Source organism: Panthera uncia (assembly GCF_023721935.1).
Source record: "Panthera uncia isolate 11264 chromosome B2 unlocalized genomic scaffold, Puncia_PCG_1.0 HiC_scaffold_24, whole genome shotgun sequence".
In the NCBI taxonomy this organism is placed as follows: domain Eukaryota; kingdom Metazoa; phylum Chordata; class Mammalia; order Carnivora; family Felidae; genus Panthera; species Panthera uncia.
The window spans coordinates 10,031,784-10,048,442 of NW_026057580.1; the positions used below are offsets into that span (position 1 = coordinate 10,031,784).

Consider the following 16,659-nt stretch of genomic DNA (forward strand, 5'->3'; position numbering starts at 1 on the left):
AAGACAGAGGACAAGTCCAAGGAGGAAGATGAAGACAAGACAGAGGATATAAAAGGAGATTCTATGAAAAAAAAGGATAAAAAAAAAGTGGGTAAAGAGGACAAGAAGAACATAGACCCAAAAGAAGGTTATGGAAAGAAAATGGGCAGTAAAAAAAAAAAAAGATCACACTAAAGAAAAAGTAACACTAGATTTCATAAACTAAAAAAACAGAATTGAATAATTTTGCTCTAACTCATAAACTTCAAAACTAGCTCCCAGTCTTCTATGATGTAGGTTAAAATGATACACTCCTTACATTCTCTTTAGTCACAAATTTTCTGCTCCTTTGCTTGTAATCTGGAAGAAGATCTTTCAGAGATTGCTTCTATTTAGATCTCTGTCTCAAACTTCAGTTTCCAAACACAAGTTTTCAAAATGTATGTTCATTATGAACCATTGCTGGGAAAATACAATTAAGTAAAAATTAATTAAAACTCTGATTAAAGCAATGTAGAGTTATTTTTCTCAAAGAAGTGTGGTATTTCCCTGTCTAACCAAATAGCTATTTACTTGGTCCCTACTAAGTTCAATATCCATAAAGGCATGCAAAAATATCTTTATCAAGTAGATAAATAAGAACATTAAAAACATTTAAAATATATAAATATTTTAAAAATGATTCAGAGCAGTAAATACAACAAGAAAGAATTCAGAAGAGGAAAATCCATTTGGATAGGGATAATACATGAAAGATTTTCACAGGCAGTAGAATTTGAGCTGGGCATCAAAAGAAGATGGATAGGTTTGTATGTCGTTTGAGGCCCCTGGATTAGTAACTCCATTACTAGAGTATAAACTCCTTGAAGGAAAATCTATATCTTACCATGCTCTCCACCCTCAGTGCTTACCACAATGTTTACTAAATTGAATTGACTGGGAAAGGAAGTGAGAGAAAAAAAAGTAAAAGTTTAGAATATGGAAAGTCTATTTTAAAGGCAGAGAGTAGAGCAGAGAATCTGTGTGCAACAAATTTCCCCAAGGAAAAAGACACAAAGGGAGATGAGGACCCTGCTGATGTAGATGATTTCAGCTGGCCCCGAGTAATCATTTTAATATTAATATTTAATATTTACTTTTATGTGAATTAACAAATGTATATCCAACCCATCAAACCCATGATTTCTGGAATTACAAATTAAGATGAGATTAAGTTAAAAGGTGAGTCAATTAAAAAAATTTTAAGTAAAAATATTAGCATAGTAAAAACTATGACAAATGGGGGGGTGGTATAAAACTGAGGGTATTAAAAGAAAACAGGGTGGGAATAAGAAAATAGAGTTCTAGGGGGACTTGAGCATTTATTCCATTATTTGATAGGCAAAGGTATAAGCTGAGCTGTCTTTCAGAAAGAGTAATCTGGTGGGTTAGACAACAGAAAGGAGACTGAGAGATCAGCTAGAAGACTATTGTAGTAATACAGCCAGAAAAAGGCAACAACCTAACTCATTTGGAGGCAATAAGAATAAAATGAAAGGAACAGATGTGAGAACATTTCAAAAGAGAAATGAACTGACTTGGACAACAAACTGAATATATGTGACATGGAGAAACTCAAGATGATTCCAATTTGGTATTTGGTAACTGATAACATGAAAACACCAATCACAGAAGGGAAATCCACAGGGAGAAAGATAATAAATTGTTCAGTTTGAAGAGAGATGTCATTATAGATACAAACTAGATCTCAGAAGGGAAGAGAGAACCACTTAAGAGTACAGATTAAAGGGTCATTTCTAAGGAAGAGATATTCAAATAATGAGGATTAAATCAAATCTCCAGAAGGGAGACTATAATCCTAAATACTTGTGCTTTGTTGAAACTTAGGGGAAAAAGCTCTCTCTCTCTCTCTCTCCCTCTCTCTCTCTCTCTCTCTCTCAAAACTAAACATTAAAAAAAATGTTTTAATGTAGTACCTGTGAAGTGCTACAAAGTGAAGTGAAATAAAATGAGGTCTACTTATACTAACATTGAACTATTTCTTAGGCAGTTACTGCCATCTCATTTGCTGTCAATTTGCTCCTATTTGTTATCCATCATGCTCCTAAAATATCTCCAAGGGCTTACTTGCAATTGTTTTAGACCTCCTTCAAGTTTTTATTCTTTTTGTTCTTACCTGCTATGTATTTCTCAGAATCTTTGTTCTATTTTTGAGAAAGAGAGAGACAGAGCATGAGTGGGGGAGGGGCAGAGAGAGAGGAGACACAGAATCCAAAGCAGGCTCCAACCTCTGAGCTTTCAGCACAGAGCCTGATGTGGGGCTCAAAACCATGAACCATGAAATCATGACCTGAGCCAAAGTCAGACGCTTAACCGACTGAGACACCCAGGTGCCCAAGAAAGTGATTTCTTGAGATAGAATCTATTCCTGGTGAAGATACTATTGTTGCATTGACAAAGGCTTGACAATATTACATAAATTTAGTTGATAAAGCAGCAGCAGGGTTTGAGAGGATTGACTCCAATTCTGAAAGAAATTCTTTTATGAGTAAAATGCTATCGAACAGCATCACATGCTACAGACAAATTACTCATGAAAGAGTGAATTGATACAGTCAAACTTATTGTTGTCTTATTTTAAGAAATTGCTAAACCCATTCCAAACTTTAACAACCACCACCCTGATCAATCAGTGGCCATCAATATTGAGGTAACCTTCTCCACCAGCAAAAAGATTGTAACTCGCTGAAAGCTTAGATGATGGTTAAAAAGTATTTTTAAAGTATTACATTGGTTTTTTATGTATGATACTTCTGTATATTTAATAAACTATGGAATAGTATAAACAGCTTTTATGTGCACTTGGAAACCAAAAAATTCTTTTGACTAGCTTTATTGTAATATTTGTTTTATTGTGGTGGCATTGAACCAAAGCCACAAGATCTCTTAGAGATGCCTTTACCTCCCAAGTTGAGAGCCACTGATAAAGAACAACAACAACAAAAATGATTTCTATTAAATGTTAACGGTTATCTTCTTTACAATGAGATAACTGGCAGTTTTTAACTATTTTTCTTTTTTTTTTTTTTTGCACTTACCATATTTTTCAAAATAAAATTATTTAACCTAAATAAGTATGTTTTAATCTTGAAATAGTGCTTCTTTTACATGTTCATTAAAAGATACTGTTGGTATGTAATAAATATCTTCACACTATCACAATAATTATGATACTATATTATCGCTTCTCAACCTTTTGGCTAAGATCCAGTGTATGATACTATATTTATTTGAGAGACTTTTACAGTAGCCATGATAATATAATGCCAATGGAGAGTTCTTTTTTTTATTTAATTCTGTGAGATCCAAGACTATATTTTGAACTGCACATTTTACCCCTCTAATTGGATTGATTCATTGACCAAACACTATTACATGCCAGGCACTGCCCTTGGGTGCAATGGTGGGCATTAAACACAGCCCGCATGGAACTAATTCTAGTGAGAAAGTCATTAATTCAATAATAAACACATAAAATTGCAATCATAACAGGTATTTTTTTTAAGGATAAGGAAGTTAGGGGTAAGATAGTGGTAAGGGATGAAGGATGGAAGGGAAGGTGAGGACAAATCAGGGACAGGAGATGGTGTTACTGAACCAGAGTAGACCTGCTTCTTAGTTATAGATGAAGACAACACAAGGTCATTTTGCCTCTCAAGGTCATTTTTAATTTTATGAATAAGAGATCACTGGGAATAATTTCCAAAGCCTTGTCTCTGGGAACAGGGGAAAGCAGGTTCCTTTTATGAGGGCTTGAGATGAATAGACAGAGGAGGGTTTTAACACTATAATGAGGCTGAGGTAACTGGCACTTCTAGCACTTTTTGATTCAGATCTATGCAGGTGTCATCCTCAAATGTTTCTTTTTCTGTTCCAACAGTTCATTAGTTAGTTTCTAAAATGTAAGATTGCCTGGCAGAAGCTTCTAGGAGTTCAGTTTCTAAAAGGTAGGATTGACAGGGAGAATCTTCTAGAAGTTTAGCTTCTAAAAGGTAAGATCGACAGGCAGAAGCTTCTACTAGAAGTTTCCTCAGTTCAGGGGGTCAGACCAGAGACATTGTGGGGGGGGAGGGGAGAATAGCAGAGGAAGGGGAGGGGGAAGCGAGGCTGGTGAAAGACTGGGCCAGGGACTGGGATCACACTAGAGGGCAATGGGAAAGCCAAGGTAGTGTGGCGGTGGGAGGCCTTGCCAAGCCCAGCACCATCCCCCTACCCTTCTTGGTTCACCTAAAGTGTTGAGTCATCCTGCCTTATGTAGGTATCTTATTTGAGGCTGGGTTCTCAGGACAGTGAAAATGCTTAAAATAACTAAAATAATTTTAGCAACTGAAAATAACAAGCACCATTCTTAAAATGACCTATTATAGGAAGATTTTTACCTAGTGAGCCAGGTTAGGGAATGTTTAATCTTAAGTTCTGCTTTAATTGAGAGCTAAAAGATTAGTTATCTTTAGAAAAAGTGGAAGGAGAAGAGTATTCCACGCTGGGAGGATAGCAGTACAAAGGCACCTTGACATGAACAAATAGGCTCATAACAGAGACTAAGAGAAGCCTTGCACACCGAGAGCATACAAAGTTAAAAACAAAGCTGAAGAAGCAGACCAGAAGCCACACTAGTGTCTTTTAGGGCATGTTAAATTTTTTCTCTCATCTTTGATTAACTAAGAAACCACAGCAAGGTTTTTAATGAGACATGGCTAGATCTGCATTTTGAACAAAAAACAAAAATTATTCTTGCTTGCAAAAGGATGACAGTTTGAAGAAGGGTCAAGGTGGTGTAAGAAGGCCCAAATCAGATATTACTGCAATCATGTATGTAAGAGATGAAGGTATCCTTGTAGTGGTAGTGAAGATAGGAATGACTAGATTTGAGAGATACTACCATTCTGTACATATTGAGTTTGATGTGCCTTTGCAGTATGCAAGAGGAAATATCAAGTTGACAAAGCTGATAAAGAGGTAAGACTCTCAGAGAAGTCTGAGCTGAAGATATTAATTTAAGTCATCTGTAGACCTGGCAATTGAAGCCATCTGTGAAGATCATCCAGGGAAAGGAATGGAATGAGGAGGTGTCCTAAGTCAAACTTGATATGCAGCCACTGAATGAACAGTCAATAAAGAATAAAGATGCTTTTGGTGCAAAAAAAGTGCTTTTATTATAGCACGGGGACAAGACCTGGGGCAGAAAGAGCTGCAACCGTGATTGTGAAGTGTGATAGATTTTTTTTTTTTTTTTTACATTGCAGGGGTAGGGATAAGGGAAGTCTGTAAAGGGATTTCTGTATGTTAAAGAAAACTTACAGGACCCTAGGGGTCTGGCTATTGTCAAACTAAAGTTGCTTTTAGCTCTAGCAAACATCAACATTAAGGAAGCCATGAGTTCCTTAAAGAATGTCACATTCTGTCTGTGTCAGGTATTTATAAATGGGCTGCAAGTTATAAGAAAATTTAATTTTATCTTTATTTCTCTTGCTTTTGTTCTTCTTATCATTTTTCCCCCTGAATAGTTTAGACCCTTAAATTTTTAAGGTTGTTGAAGGTGGAAGGTCTTATCTTCTATAACTTCTTCCTGCTGAATAGGGGCATAGAGATGTCCCTACCTATGGGTCAACATGGGTCAGTTGGGGAATTTAGGAGTTATGGAAGTCAGAGGCAATTGAATTCAAGGTAGACAACATATATGAACCTCCTTGATTGGAAAGGATCATCTATCAGCTTGAAGTTATGGCAGTGAAGAAGTCTTAGCACCAGGCAGAGACACTGGAAAAGACAACAAAATAAGGTTAATATTATTATGAGGAAAAAGAAGCCCAATAAAAAGTCCTTTGACAGTTGACCAAAATCTTCCTCCAGTCCATGAGTTTAACCAATCATTAAAGGAGAGGGAGGGATCATATTAAGCACCAATTTCAGTATTCTTACCTTTTAGCAATCCTGTTACATTTTTGTGATAATCTGGAATATATACACAACATTCCATTTTAATAATAGCACATGTACCATGTACTTTATAACAAAAATGTAATGTCATGTTGAGAATCATTTAAGGTCTTAATTGTGTGGCAGGTGGTATTCGCCATCATATAGATGTTTTGTTTAGCAAGCAATCAGGTAATTAATATGGAAACAAAAGGAAAATATAGGATAATGGTTGGAGCAAATTACAAACCTATTGTCTGAGTCTCAAGAGCTCCCAGTGAGTAGATTTTTAGATGTCAGGCTTGACGTATCCTTAGATGGAGTAGGAAAAGTCAACAGAAATCAGATGGGTTTTCCTGGTTTGCAATTCAAATCTCTCTGGTGATCCTTTTGAATAGCCCATAGAGCAACAGGCACAGAAACTGTCTATACATGCGTTTTGTGGCAATTTTTCTGAAGCTGACCTCAAGTTGTCCAGCATCAGCTTTCAGGGCTTCAGGAAAAAGGGCAGTTTTCATTTTTAATGACTTTAAGTTAAGACAATGGAAGGAGATTGGAAACCTTAGTTTGAAGACATAGCCAGATATTTGAGGAAACCAGGAGAAATTAGGACCTAGTATAGTTTATAATAAATAATATTAAAATCTAGTATCTACAAAATGTGTTATTGAAATATATTTTCTCTATATAATCACCCTCACTTTTATCAAAAATAGTCAAATCAAACTAATTCATTTGAAAAACAAGTCAAATTTTAACAAACTTAGTCTAATTATTTACATAAGCTCAGCAAGAATAGTGATTGGCCATATATGCCTTTTAAAATCTGCTTTTCTGGAACTTTTTATAAAGAATCTCTAGGTTAACTTTTAGTAGCCTCTTGAGGCCAGAAGCCGCGCCAAATATTTGCATCAGACTTGTCTGCAAAACTTGTAGGTTTGGGTGAATTCCTCTTATTGAGATCCCCAACATATCCTGAGGTTCCTGCACCTGCCAATAAGTGACATCTTTAATTCACCTGGTAAGGCTGCTGGGAACTCTGGAAGCAAGGTATCAGGCCAACACTTCCAAGGGATTTAATGGGCCTCATGAAATCCACTTTGCTTAGTTCTTTAAAGCTGTCTAGTCATATCCAAGTCTATACATATCTCTCTCAAAGTGACATTCCAGTGAAAGCTTTGGTAAAATAACTAACTTTGGGTGTCTGGGTGGCTCAGTTGGTTGAGCACCCAACTCTTGATTTCAGCTCAGGTCATGATCTCATGGTTCTGGCAGCACAAAGCCTGCTTGGGATTCTCTCTCTCTCTCTCTCTCTCTCTCTCCCTCTCTCTCTCTCTCTTCCACCCCTGCTCACATAATCTCTCTCAAAGTAAATTAAAAAAACATTTAAAAATAACCAATGTTTCCAATGGTGTCCTGTTACAAGGAGAATAGATTCTTATTGAACTTATGCAAATAGCTGTAATTGCCATGAAATAAAGAACATTCACTGAGAACTTCTGACTTCTGGAGGGTTCAGGTAGAGAGAAAAGTTAAATGCTTCAATTTTTTCACAAAGGAATATTTTATAATATATCTGTATAATCATGGATACCTTAAGAGAAGGCTTCCTTAATCTGGAGGAGGAAACATTAGAGAACCATAAATGTTTCAAACAAGAGTCACAAAAACTGTAATCAGCTTTCTTAATTTATTTAGTCCCATGTTACTAATTCTTGTTTTGTTTGAATGCAGCTTTTTAGTTTGTTCCAGAAATTCTTACCCATTTCAGTTTTGATCTTAAGGATCTGTATTTTTCAATATTTTTCAAAAATATCTGTGTTTTTCAAAAGCACTTTTTATGAGTCTCCCTGAAGATAAAACACATTTCACAAATGACAAAAGACTATAATGCAATTGAGAGGAAATTCAGCTATTTCTGTGACCCATAACACTTTCATAATTAGAATATCATGTGATGACCTTATATCAGAACATAATATACCAAATAAATAAGCCTAATTAGTCAAAAGACTTCATCTATAATTTTAAATCTTAGGGAAGTTTGCCAAAAACCTTAGAAAGTTTTAAAGTACATGCCTAGGGGTAGGAGTTAAGATGGCAGAGTAGTAGGGAGACTCTGGGCTTGCCTTGTCCCTCAAACACAGCTAGATTAACATCACATCATTTTGAACATCTAGGAAATAGATCTGAGGATCAGGAGAACAATCTGAATAATTTGAGGGAGGGAACATGGCAGGTAGGAGTTGCAGAGATGTGAACTGGGGGAGAGAAAATCTGCAGTGCCATGGAGGGTAGGGAGCCCTTTTCATGGAAAGGAGAAGGCGATAGGAGGAAAAAGAGCAGTGCATTGCATTCATACAAAAAAAAGCACTCCCCCAAAACCATTTACTGGGAAATCAGGAGGAACTGACTATCACAAGATTTTGCAAACAATGGAGCTCAAATTTTGATGTTTTGGAAGTTAACACCATTCACCAGGGTTGATCTGGGTGGACAGTGGTACTCCAGAGGAGAAGGAGGACAGAGGCCTGGGAACAGACAGCTGAGAAAGTGGTGTGGGGATCCCCTGGGTCATACTGGGAGAGAACATTCCCCTTCCTGGAGCGCATTTGGAAGGGGGTGTGTTGCCTCTCCAAGGACAAAAGACCTGCTGGTGCCTCTGAACAGCTGTTCAACAGCAGGGGACACAGGTACACACAGAGGGCAGATAACCATGTCACAGCTTTATACTGTGCTTCACCATAAATTCCAAGCACCTGTGTGGCCAAGTGACTGCTTTTCTGGGACAGAATGGCACCAGGTGCAGCACCGGTGCAGCTCTTCTCCAGAGGATGGCAATGGGTCCGTGTCTTGCCAGGTCTTTTAAGAATAGGAGTTTTGAATCCTGGCTGCATGCCAGAGATAAAACACAGGAGAGTGTGGCATCTGGCATGTTGATGGCCCAGGCATAGACAAGTTGAGGACAGGAATCTGACAGAATCCAGGGACACAGGAGGGGAGATTATTTGCTTGCTAATGAGTGAGGATTTCCTGAACAGTGGTGGATGTGAGCTCCCCTACCAGGTATTAGAGAGTGGGGCAACACCATCTTCTCCCATAGCTGGGTTAGACTTCAGTGAGCAACACAGTGCCTCTAGTGAAGGCTGGAATGGCTTACACCAAACCCCACTCCCCTGCACCCTGCAGGGGTGTCTGTATCAAAGCAGGTCTGACTTTAAGTCAGCACAGGGGGCCTCTCCCCAGAGGACCAAAACAGACACCTCACATGCACCAAGTCTACTGATCATAGAGTGCTCCAAAACATCACCTTCAGTTCTGGTGGAAATAGGACTAAGATTTCTTTTCTTTTCTTTTTCTTTTTTTTTTCTTTTTTTTTTGCTTTTTGAATCACTCATATATTTTTTGTTGTTGCCCATTTTGCTTGTTTGTTTGTTTTGTTTCATTTCCTTTTCCATTTTTGGACCAGGTTTCTTCTTTCTTTTTTCTTTCTCTCTCTCTCTCTTTTTTTCTTTCCCTTAGGAATCAGGCTTATAGTTGTTTGTCTGTTTGTTTGTCTTGTTACTTTTCCTTTTATATTTTTTTTAGATCAGGCTTTTTTTTAAATCAGGCTTATTTTAACAAACAAGTCAAAGCACACCTACTTAAAAATCTGCACACTCCCCAATGTAAGCAAGGAGGAGCTCTGCAGAGAACTTCCTGGGAGAAAGAGCAGTCAAATCACAACAGCAGAGTGCACACAGCATACACCAGAAATACTTCCTGCAGTGCCAGGCCCTGGACAGTGTATGACCCCTTCTTAATATAGCATTACTCCAAGGAGCAGGAAACATAACAAGCTTTCATAACACACAAAAGACATGAACCTAGACAAAATGAAAAGATAGAGGACTTCTCCCCAAAAGAAAGATTAAGAAGAAACCACAGTCAGGGATTTGCTCAAAAAGGATATAAGTAATATACCTGAACAAGAATTAAGAACAACAGTCATAAGAATACTATCTGGGCCTGAAAAAAAGCATAGAAGACACCAGAGAAACCCTTGCTGCCAAGATAAAGACCTAAAAACTAGCCAGACTGAAATAAAAAATGCTATAACTGAGATGCAAAACCAACTGGATGTAATTGTAATGGGGGTGGAAGAAGCAGATGAATGAATAGGTGATTAAAAGACAAAATTATAGAAAACAATGAAGCTAAAAGAAGAAGGAAAGAAAACTATTAGATCATGAATATACACTTAGGAGAGTCAGCAAATCCATGAAGTGCAATAATATCCCTATCTTAGGAGTCCCAGAAGAAGAGTGGGAAAAAGAGACAGAAGCCTTATTTAAACAAATTGTAGCTAAAAACTTCCCTAATCTATGGAAGGAAACAGGCATTCAAGTCCAAGAGGCACAGAAAAACCCCCTCAAAAAAAAAAGTCAACACCAAGATATACCATAGTGAAATTTGCAAAATGCAAATTTTGCAAAATGCAAATTTTGCAAAATGCAAATTGCAAAAGTGACTAGGGACAAAAGGTCCTTAACCTACACGTATGTAAAGATAGATACATAAAAATATCAGCAGACCTGTCCATAGAAACATGACAGGCAAGAAGGGAGTAGCATGATATATTCAATGTGCTAAATGTGAAAAATATACAGCCAAGAATACTTTACCCAGGAAGGCTGACATTCAGAACAGAAGGAGAGATAAAGAGCTTCCAATACAAGCAAAAACTATAGGAGTTCATGACCACTAAAACAGCTCTGCAAGAATTATTATAGGGGACCCTTTTAGCAGGAAAAAGAAACCAAAAGCAACAAAGAACTACAAAGGAACAGAGACAATCTATAGAAACAGTGACTGTACAGATATTACAATGACACTAAATTCATATCTATTGATAATCACTGTGAATGAAAATGGACTAAATGCTCCAGTCAAAAGACAACAGGGTATCAGATGGAGTAAAAAAACAACAAGATCCATCCATATGCTGCTTACAAGAGATTCATTTTATATCCAAAGAAACTTCCAGATTGAAAGTGAGGGGGTGGAGACTCATCTATAATGCTAATGGATATTAAAAGAAAGCTGGATTAGCCATATTTATATTAGACAAACTAGATTTTAAATCAAAGACTGTAATAAGAAAGGAAGAAGGGCACTATATCATAATAAGGAGGTCTATCCAACAAGAAGATCTAACAATTGTAAATATTTATGCCCGTGCAATACCCAAATATATGTCAATGAATAGCTAGCTTAACACAACTCATTGATGATAATACAATAATAGTAGGAGACCTTAACACACTTCTCACAACAATGGACAGATTATTTAAGCAAAAGATCAACAAGGAAACTGGCTTTGAATGACTCATTGGACCAGATGGACTTACCGGATATATTCAAAACATTCCATCCTAAGCAACAGAATACATATTCTTTCTGAGTGCACACAGAACATTCTTCAGCATAGATCACATACTGGATCACATATCAGCATGAAACAAATACAAAAAGATTGACGTTATACCATGCATATTTTCAGACCACAATGCTATGAAACTTGAAGTCAATCCCAAGAAAAATTTGGAAAGATCAGAAATACAGAGGTTGAAGAATATCCTACTAAAGAATGAATGGGTTAACCAAGTTATTAAAGACAAAATTTAAAAAATGCATGGAAGCCAATGAAAATGAAAACATGACACCCCAAAACCTTTGGAATGCAGCAAACATGGTCATAAGAAGGTAGCATATAGAAATACAGGCCTTCTTCAAGAACCAAGAAGCTCTCAAATACATCACCTAATCTTACAGCTAAAGGACCTGGAAAGGAACAACAAATAAAGCCCCAAAACAGCAGAAGAAGGGAAATAATAAATATTAGAGCAGAAACAAATTATATAGGGGGAAAAAAACCAGTAGAACAGATCAACGAAACTAACAGCTGGTTCTTTGAAAGAATTAGCAATAAACCCCTAGTCAGACTTATCAAAAAGAAAAGAAAGGATCCAAGTAAATAAAATCATGAAAGAAAGAGGAAAAATCACAACCAACACCACAGAAATACAAACAATTATATGATAATATTATGAAAAATTATATGCCAACAAATTGGGCAATCTGGAAGAAATGGATAAATTCCTAGAAACATATAAACTACCAAAACTGATACAGGAAGAAATATAAAAATTTGAACAGATCCATAGCCAGCAAAGAAATTGAACCAGTAATTAAAAATCTCCTGAGAGGAGCCAGGATGGCAGAATAGCATGGAAGTTTTTGTGTGTCTCGAGTCCATGAAATACAGCCAGACCAACACTAAACCATCCTGCACACCTAGAAAACTGATTGGAGGATTAACACAACAATCTGCACAATCTGAACCACAGAATTCAGCAGGTATGCAGTGCGGAGAGGTGAACTTGGAGAGCAAGAAGGGAGGTGCTTTTGCAGGCAGAGAGGACGAAGATGGGGCAGGAGTGGGGGGAGAATACATGAAAAGCACCCCTCCCCAAAAGCAGCTGGAGAGAAAATGGAAAATTGGAAACACAGGGACTAAACTAAAAAGGGAGAAAGGAGAGGGTTTAAATTCCATTAAGCCTGTAAACAAAGGGAGCACAAAGTCTGCAACTCCGCAGCTCAATACCTGGAGGTGCTCTGGTGAGAAGGGCAAATCCCCAGGAACAGAGTGGGGTCCGGGAGGGTCTCAGACCACACGGGAAAAAGCATTTCCACTGCTGGAAGGACATTTGGTAGAGACTGTTGAAGCCACCTGGTCCCAGCAGACCCCAGAAAACGGCCACACTCGCTGGTGCTGGAACAAGGTCGTTAAGGGTGAAGCCTGGTGCCAGATGTGTGTTGTGATTTTCCATAATCCCTGAAACGCTGCTGCTACACTATCTCATGAACTCTTTCTGGGTCGGGCTGGCATCTGGCTGTAGTCTCAGGGCACTGGCAGTAGCAGGATCCAGCAAGCATTCCTGGGTGCAGCCAATATTCGGCCATTGCTTATTCAGCCATTGCTCGGTGAGACTGTCCCACAGAGGGGCGGAACGGGTCAAAGCTGCAGTCCTTCAGAAGTAAGGGGCCAGGGAAAACAGCCACATATGAGACAAAACTTGGGAGAGAGGTACTGCCTGGGGCCTGGTCACAGAGGGTGAAAAAGTGGGGAGTGGACAAAAACTGAAGACGGAGGACGGGTGTGTGATTGCTGATTTGGGAGAACAGACTGGGTAGCTGAGTGGCACCATTGTCACTGCTCCCACACATGCGCATAGCACCTACAAGCTTGGCAACAATCCACCTCAGTAGCCTAGCAGCGCCATCTAGTGGAGAAGGGAGCCATTACACTGAGCCCCACCCAACTGAGACAACCTCCCTCTTCAAGAACACAAGTCTCACTGCCTACTTAGTTTATGGACTATAAAGTGCTTCAGAGTCTGACTTCTAGGGGAAACTGAAGTAATTTCAGTCCTATTTCAATCTATTAGCAGGTCTGTCTATTCAATTTTATTTTTTTTTCTCTTTTTCACTTCTTTTCTTTTTCTTGAATACAGAAAGAGAAAAAATTCATTTTTACTTTCAATTTCTATTAAAAATATTTGTCTTTAATTTTTTTACTGTATTTTTTACTTGTGTGTAAATTTTTTCAAATTCTATTTTACTTCCATCATTTTATTTTAGTCTACTACAATGTATTCACTTTTTCAAATTTTCAAAATATTTCCCTTTTTTTTCCTTTTTTCTCTTCATTTCTTTTCTTTCTCTTGAATACAGAAAGAGAAAAAGTTCATTTTTATTTTTAATTTTTATTAAAAACATTTTTCTTTAATTTTTTTCTACTATATTCTTAACTTTTGTGTAAATTTTTTCAAATTCTATTTTACTCCCATCATGTCATTTTAGTCTACTTCAGTGTATTCACTGAATTTTCTGAATTCACTGAATTTTTTCAAATTCTCAAACGATTTCCTTTTTTCCCCCCTTTTTTTCTCTAATCTGTCAAACCACTTTCAACACCCAGACCAAAACACACCTAACCTAGCATCATTTATTCGATTTTTGTGTGTGTGTGTGTCTTTAATTTTTTAGTTTTAATTTTTTTAATATTAATTTTTCTACCTCATTAATTCCTTTCCTCCCTTCAAAATGACAAAATGAAGGAATTCACCCCAAAAGAAAGAACACGAAGAAATGACAGCCAGGGATTTAACCAACACAGATACAAGCAAGATGTCTGAACCAGAATTTAGAATCATGATAATAAGAATACTAGTGGGAGTCAAAAATAGATTAAAATCCCTTTCTGCAGAGATAAAAGAAGTAAAAAATAGCCAGAATGAAATTTAAAATGCTATAACTGAGCTGCAATCATGGATGGATGCCGTGGCGGCAAGGATGGATGAGACAGAACAGAGAATCAGCGATATAGAGGACAAACTTATAGAGAATAATGAAGCAGAAAAAAAAAGGGAGGTGAAGGCAAAAGAGCACAATTTAAGATTTAGAGAAATCAGTGACTCATTAAAAAGGAACAACATCAGAATCAAAGGGGTCCCAGAAGAGGAAGAGAGAGAAATAGGGATAGAAGTGTTATGTGAGCAAATCATAGTGGAAAACTTTCCTAACTTGGGGAAAGACGCAGACATCAAAATCCAGGAAGCACAGATGACCCCCATTAGATTCAACAAAAACCGACCATCAACAAGGCATATCATAGTCAAATTCACAAAATACTCAGGCAAGGAGAGAATCATGAAAGCGGCAAGGGAAAAAAGTCCCGAGCCTACAAGGGAAGACAGATCAGGTTTGCAGTGGATCTATCCACAGAAACTTGGCAGGCCAGAAAGGAGTGGCAGGATATATTCAGTGTGCTGAATCAGAAAAATATGCAGCCAAGAATTCTTTATCCAGCAAGGCTGTCATTCAAAATAGAAGGAGAGATAAAAAGTTTCTCAGACAAACAAATATTAGATGAGTTTGTGACCACTCAACCAGCCCTGCAAGAAATTTTGAGGGGAGAAAAGTTGAAAAAAAAAAAAAAAAATATATATATATATACACATATATGTGTATGCGTGTGTGTGTGTGTGTGTATACAAATACCAAAAGCAACAAAGATTAGAAAGGACCAGAGAACACCACCAGAAAGTCCAACTCTACAAGCATCATAATGGCAATAAATTCATGTCTTTCAGTACTCACTCTAAACGTCAATGGACTCAATGCTCCAAACAAAAGATATAGGGTAACAGAGGGGCGCCTGGATGGCGCAGTCGGTTAAGCGTCCGACTTCAGCCAGGTCACGATCTCGCGGTCTGTGAGTTCGAGCCCCGCGTCAGGCTCTGGGCTGATGGCTCGGAGCCTGGAGCCTGTTTCCGATTCTGTGTCTCCCTCTCTCTCTGCCCCTCCCCCGTTCATGCTCTGTCTCTCTCTGTCCCAAAAATAAATAAAAAACGTTGAAAAAAAAAATTTTTTTTTAAATAAAAAAAAAAAATGTTGATACCACCCAAAGCAATCTACATATTCAATGCAATCCCTATCAAAGTAACACCAGCATTCTTCACAGAGCTAGAACAAATAATCCTAAAATTTGTATGGAACCAGAAAAGACCCCGAAGAGCCGAAGCAATCTTGAAAAAGAAAACCAAAGCAGGAGGCATCACAATCACAGACTTCAAGCTATACTACAAAGCTGTAATCATTAAGACAGTATGGTACTGGCACAAGAACAGACACCCATATCAATGGAACAGAATAGAGAACCCAGAAATGCACCCACAAACGTATGGCCAACTAATCTTTGACAAAGCAGGAAAGAATATCCCATGGAATAAAGACAGTCTCTTCACCAAGTGGTGCTGGGGAAACTGGACAGCGACATGCAGAAGAATGAACCTGGACCACTTTCTTACACCATACACAAAAATAAACTCAAAATGGGTGAAAGACCTCAATGTAAGACAGGAAGCCATCAAAATCCTCGAGGAGAAAGCAGGCAAAAACCTCTTTGATCTTGGCCACAGCCAATTCTTACCCAATACGTTTCCGGAGGCAAGGGAAACAAAAGCAAAAATGAACTACTGGGACCTCTTCAAAATAAAAGCTTCTGCACAGCAAAGGAAACAATCAGCAAAACTAAAAGGCAACTGACAGAATGGGAAAAGATATTTGCAAATGACTGATCAGATAAAGGGTTAGCATTTAAAATCTACAAAGAACTTATCAAACTCAACACCCAAAAAACAAATCATCCAGTGAAGAAATGGACAAAAGATACGAATAGACAGTTCTCCAAAGAAGACATCCAGATGGCCAACCGATGCATGAAAAAATGCTCAACATCACTCATCATCAGGGAAATACAAATCAAAACCACCATAAGATACCACCTGACACCTGTCAGAATGGCTCACATTAACAACTCAGGCAACAACAGATGTTGGCGAGGATGCAGAGAAAGAGGATCTCTTTTGCATTGTTGGTGGCAATGCAAGCTGGTACAGCCACTCACCAGCTTGGAGGTTCCTCAAAAAACTAAAAATAGAACTATGCTACGACCCAGCAATTGCACTACTAGGCATTTATCCAAGGGATAAATGTGTGCTGTTTTGAAGGGGCACATGCATGCCAATGTTTATAGCAGCTCTATGAACAATAGCCAAAATATGGAAGAGCCCAAATTTCCATCAATGGAAGAAT

General features: G+C 37.9%; 1 protein-coding gene across 3 annotated transcripts in view; it reads left to right on the forward strand.

Annotated features, from left to right (window-relative positions):
- TSBP1 (testis expressed basic protein 1) overlaps nucleotides 1-491 on the forward strand; it is a 217,663-nt gene extending 217,172 nt beyond the window's left edge. For all 3 annotated transcript variants that reach the window (XM_049653493.1, XM_049653494.1, XM_049653495.1), the window contains one exon: nucleotides 1-491. This exon is cut by the window's left edge and continues 602 nt beyond it. In XM_049653493.1, coding sequence (XP_049509450.1) covers nucleotides 1-174 — 174 coding nt within the window. In that variant the 3' untranslated portion in view covers nucleotides 175-491.
- The last annotated feature ends 16,168 nt before the right edge of the window (nucleotides 492-16,659 follow it).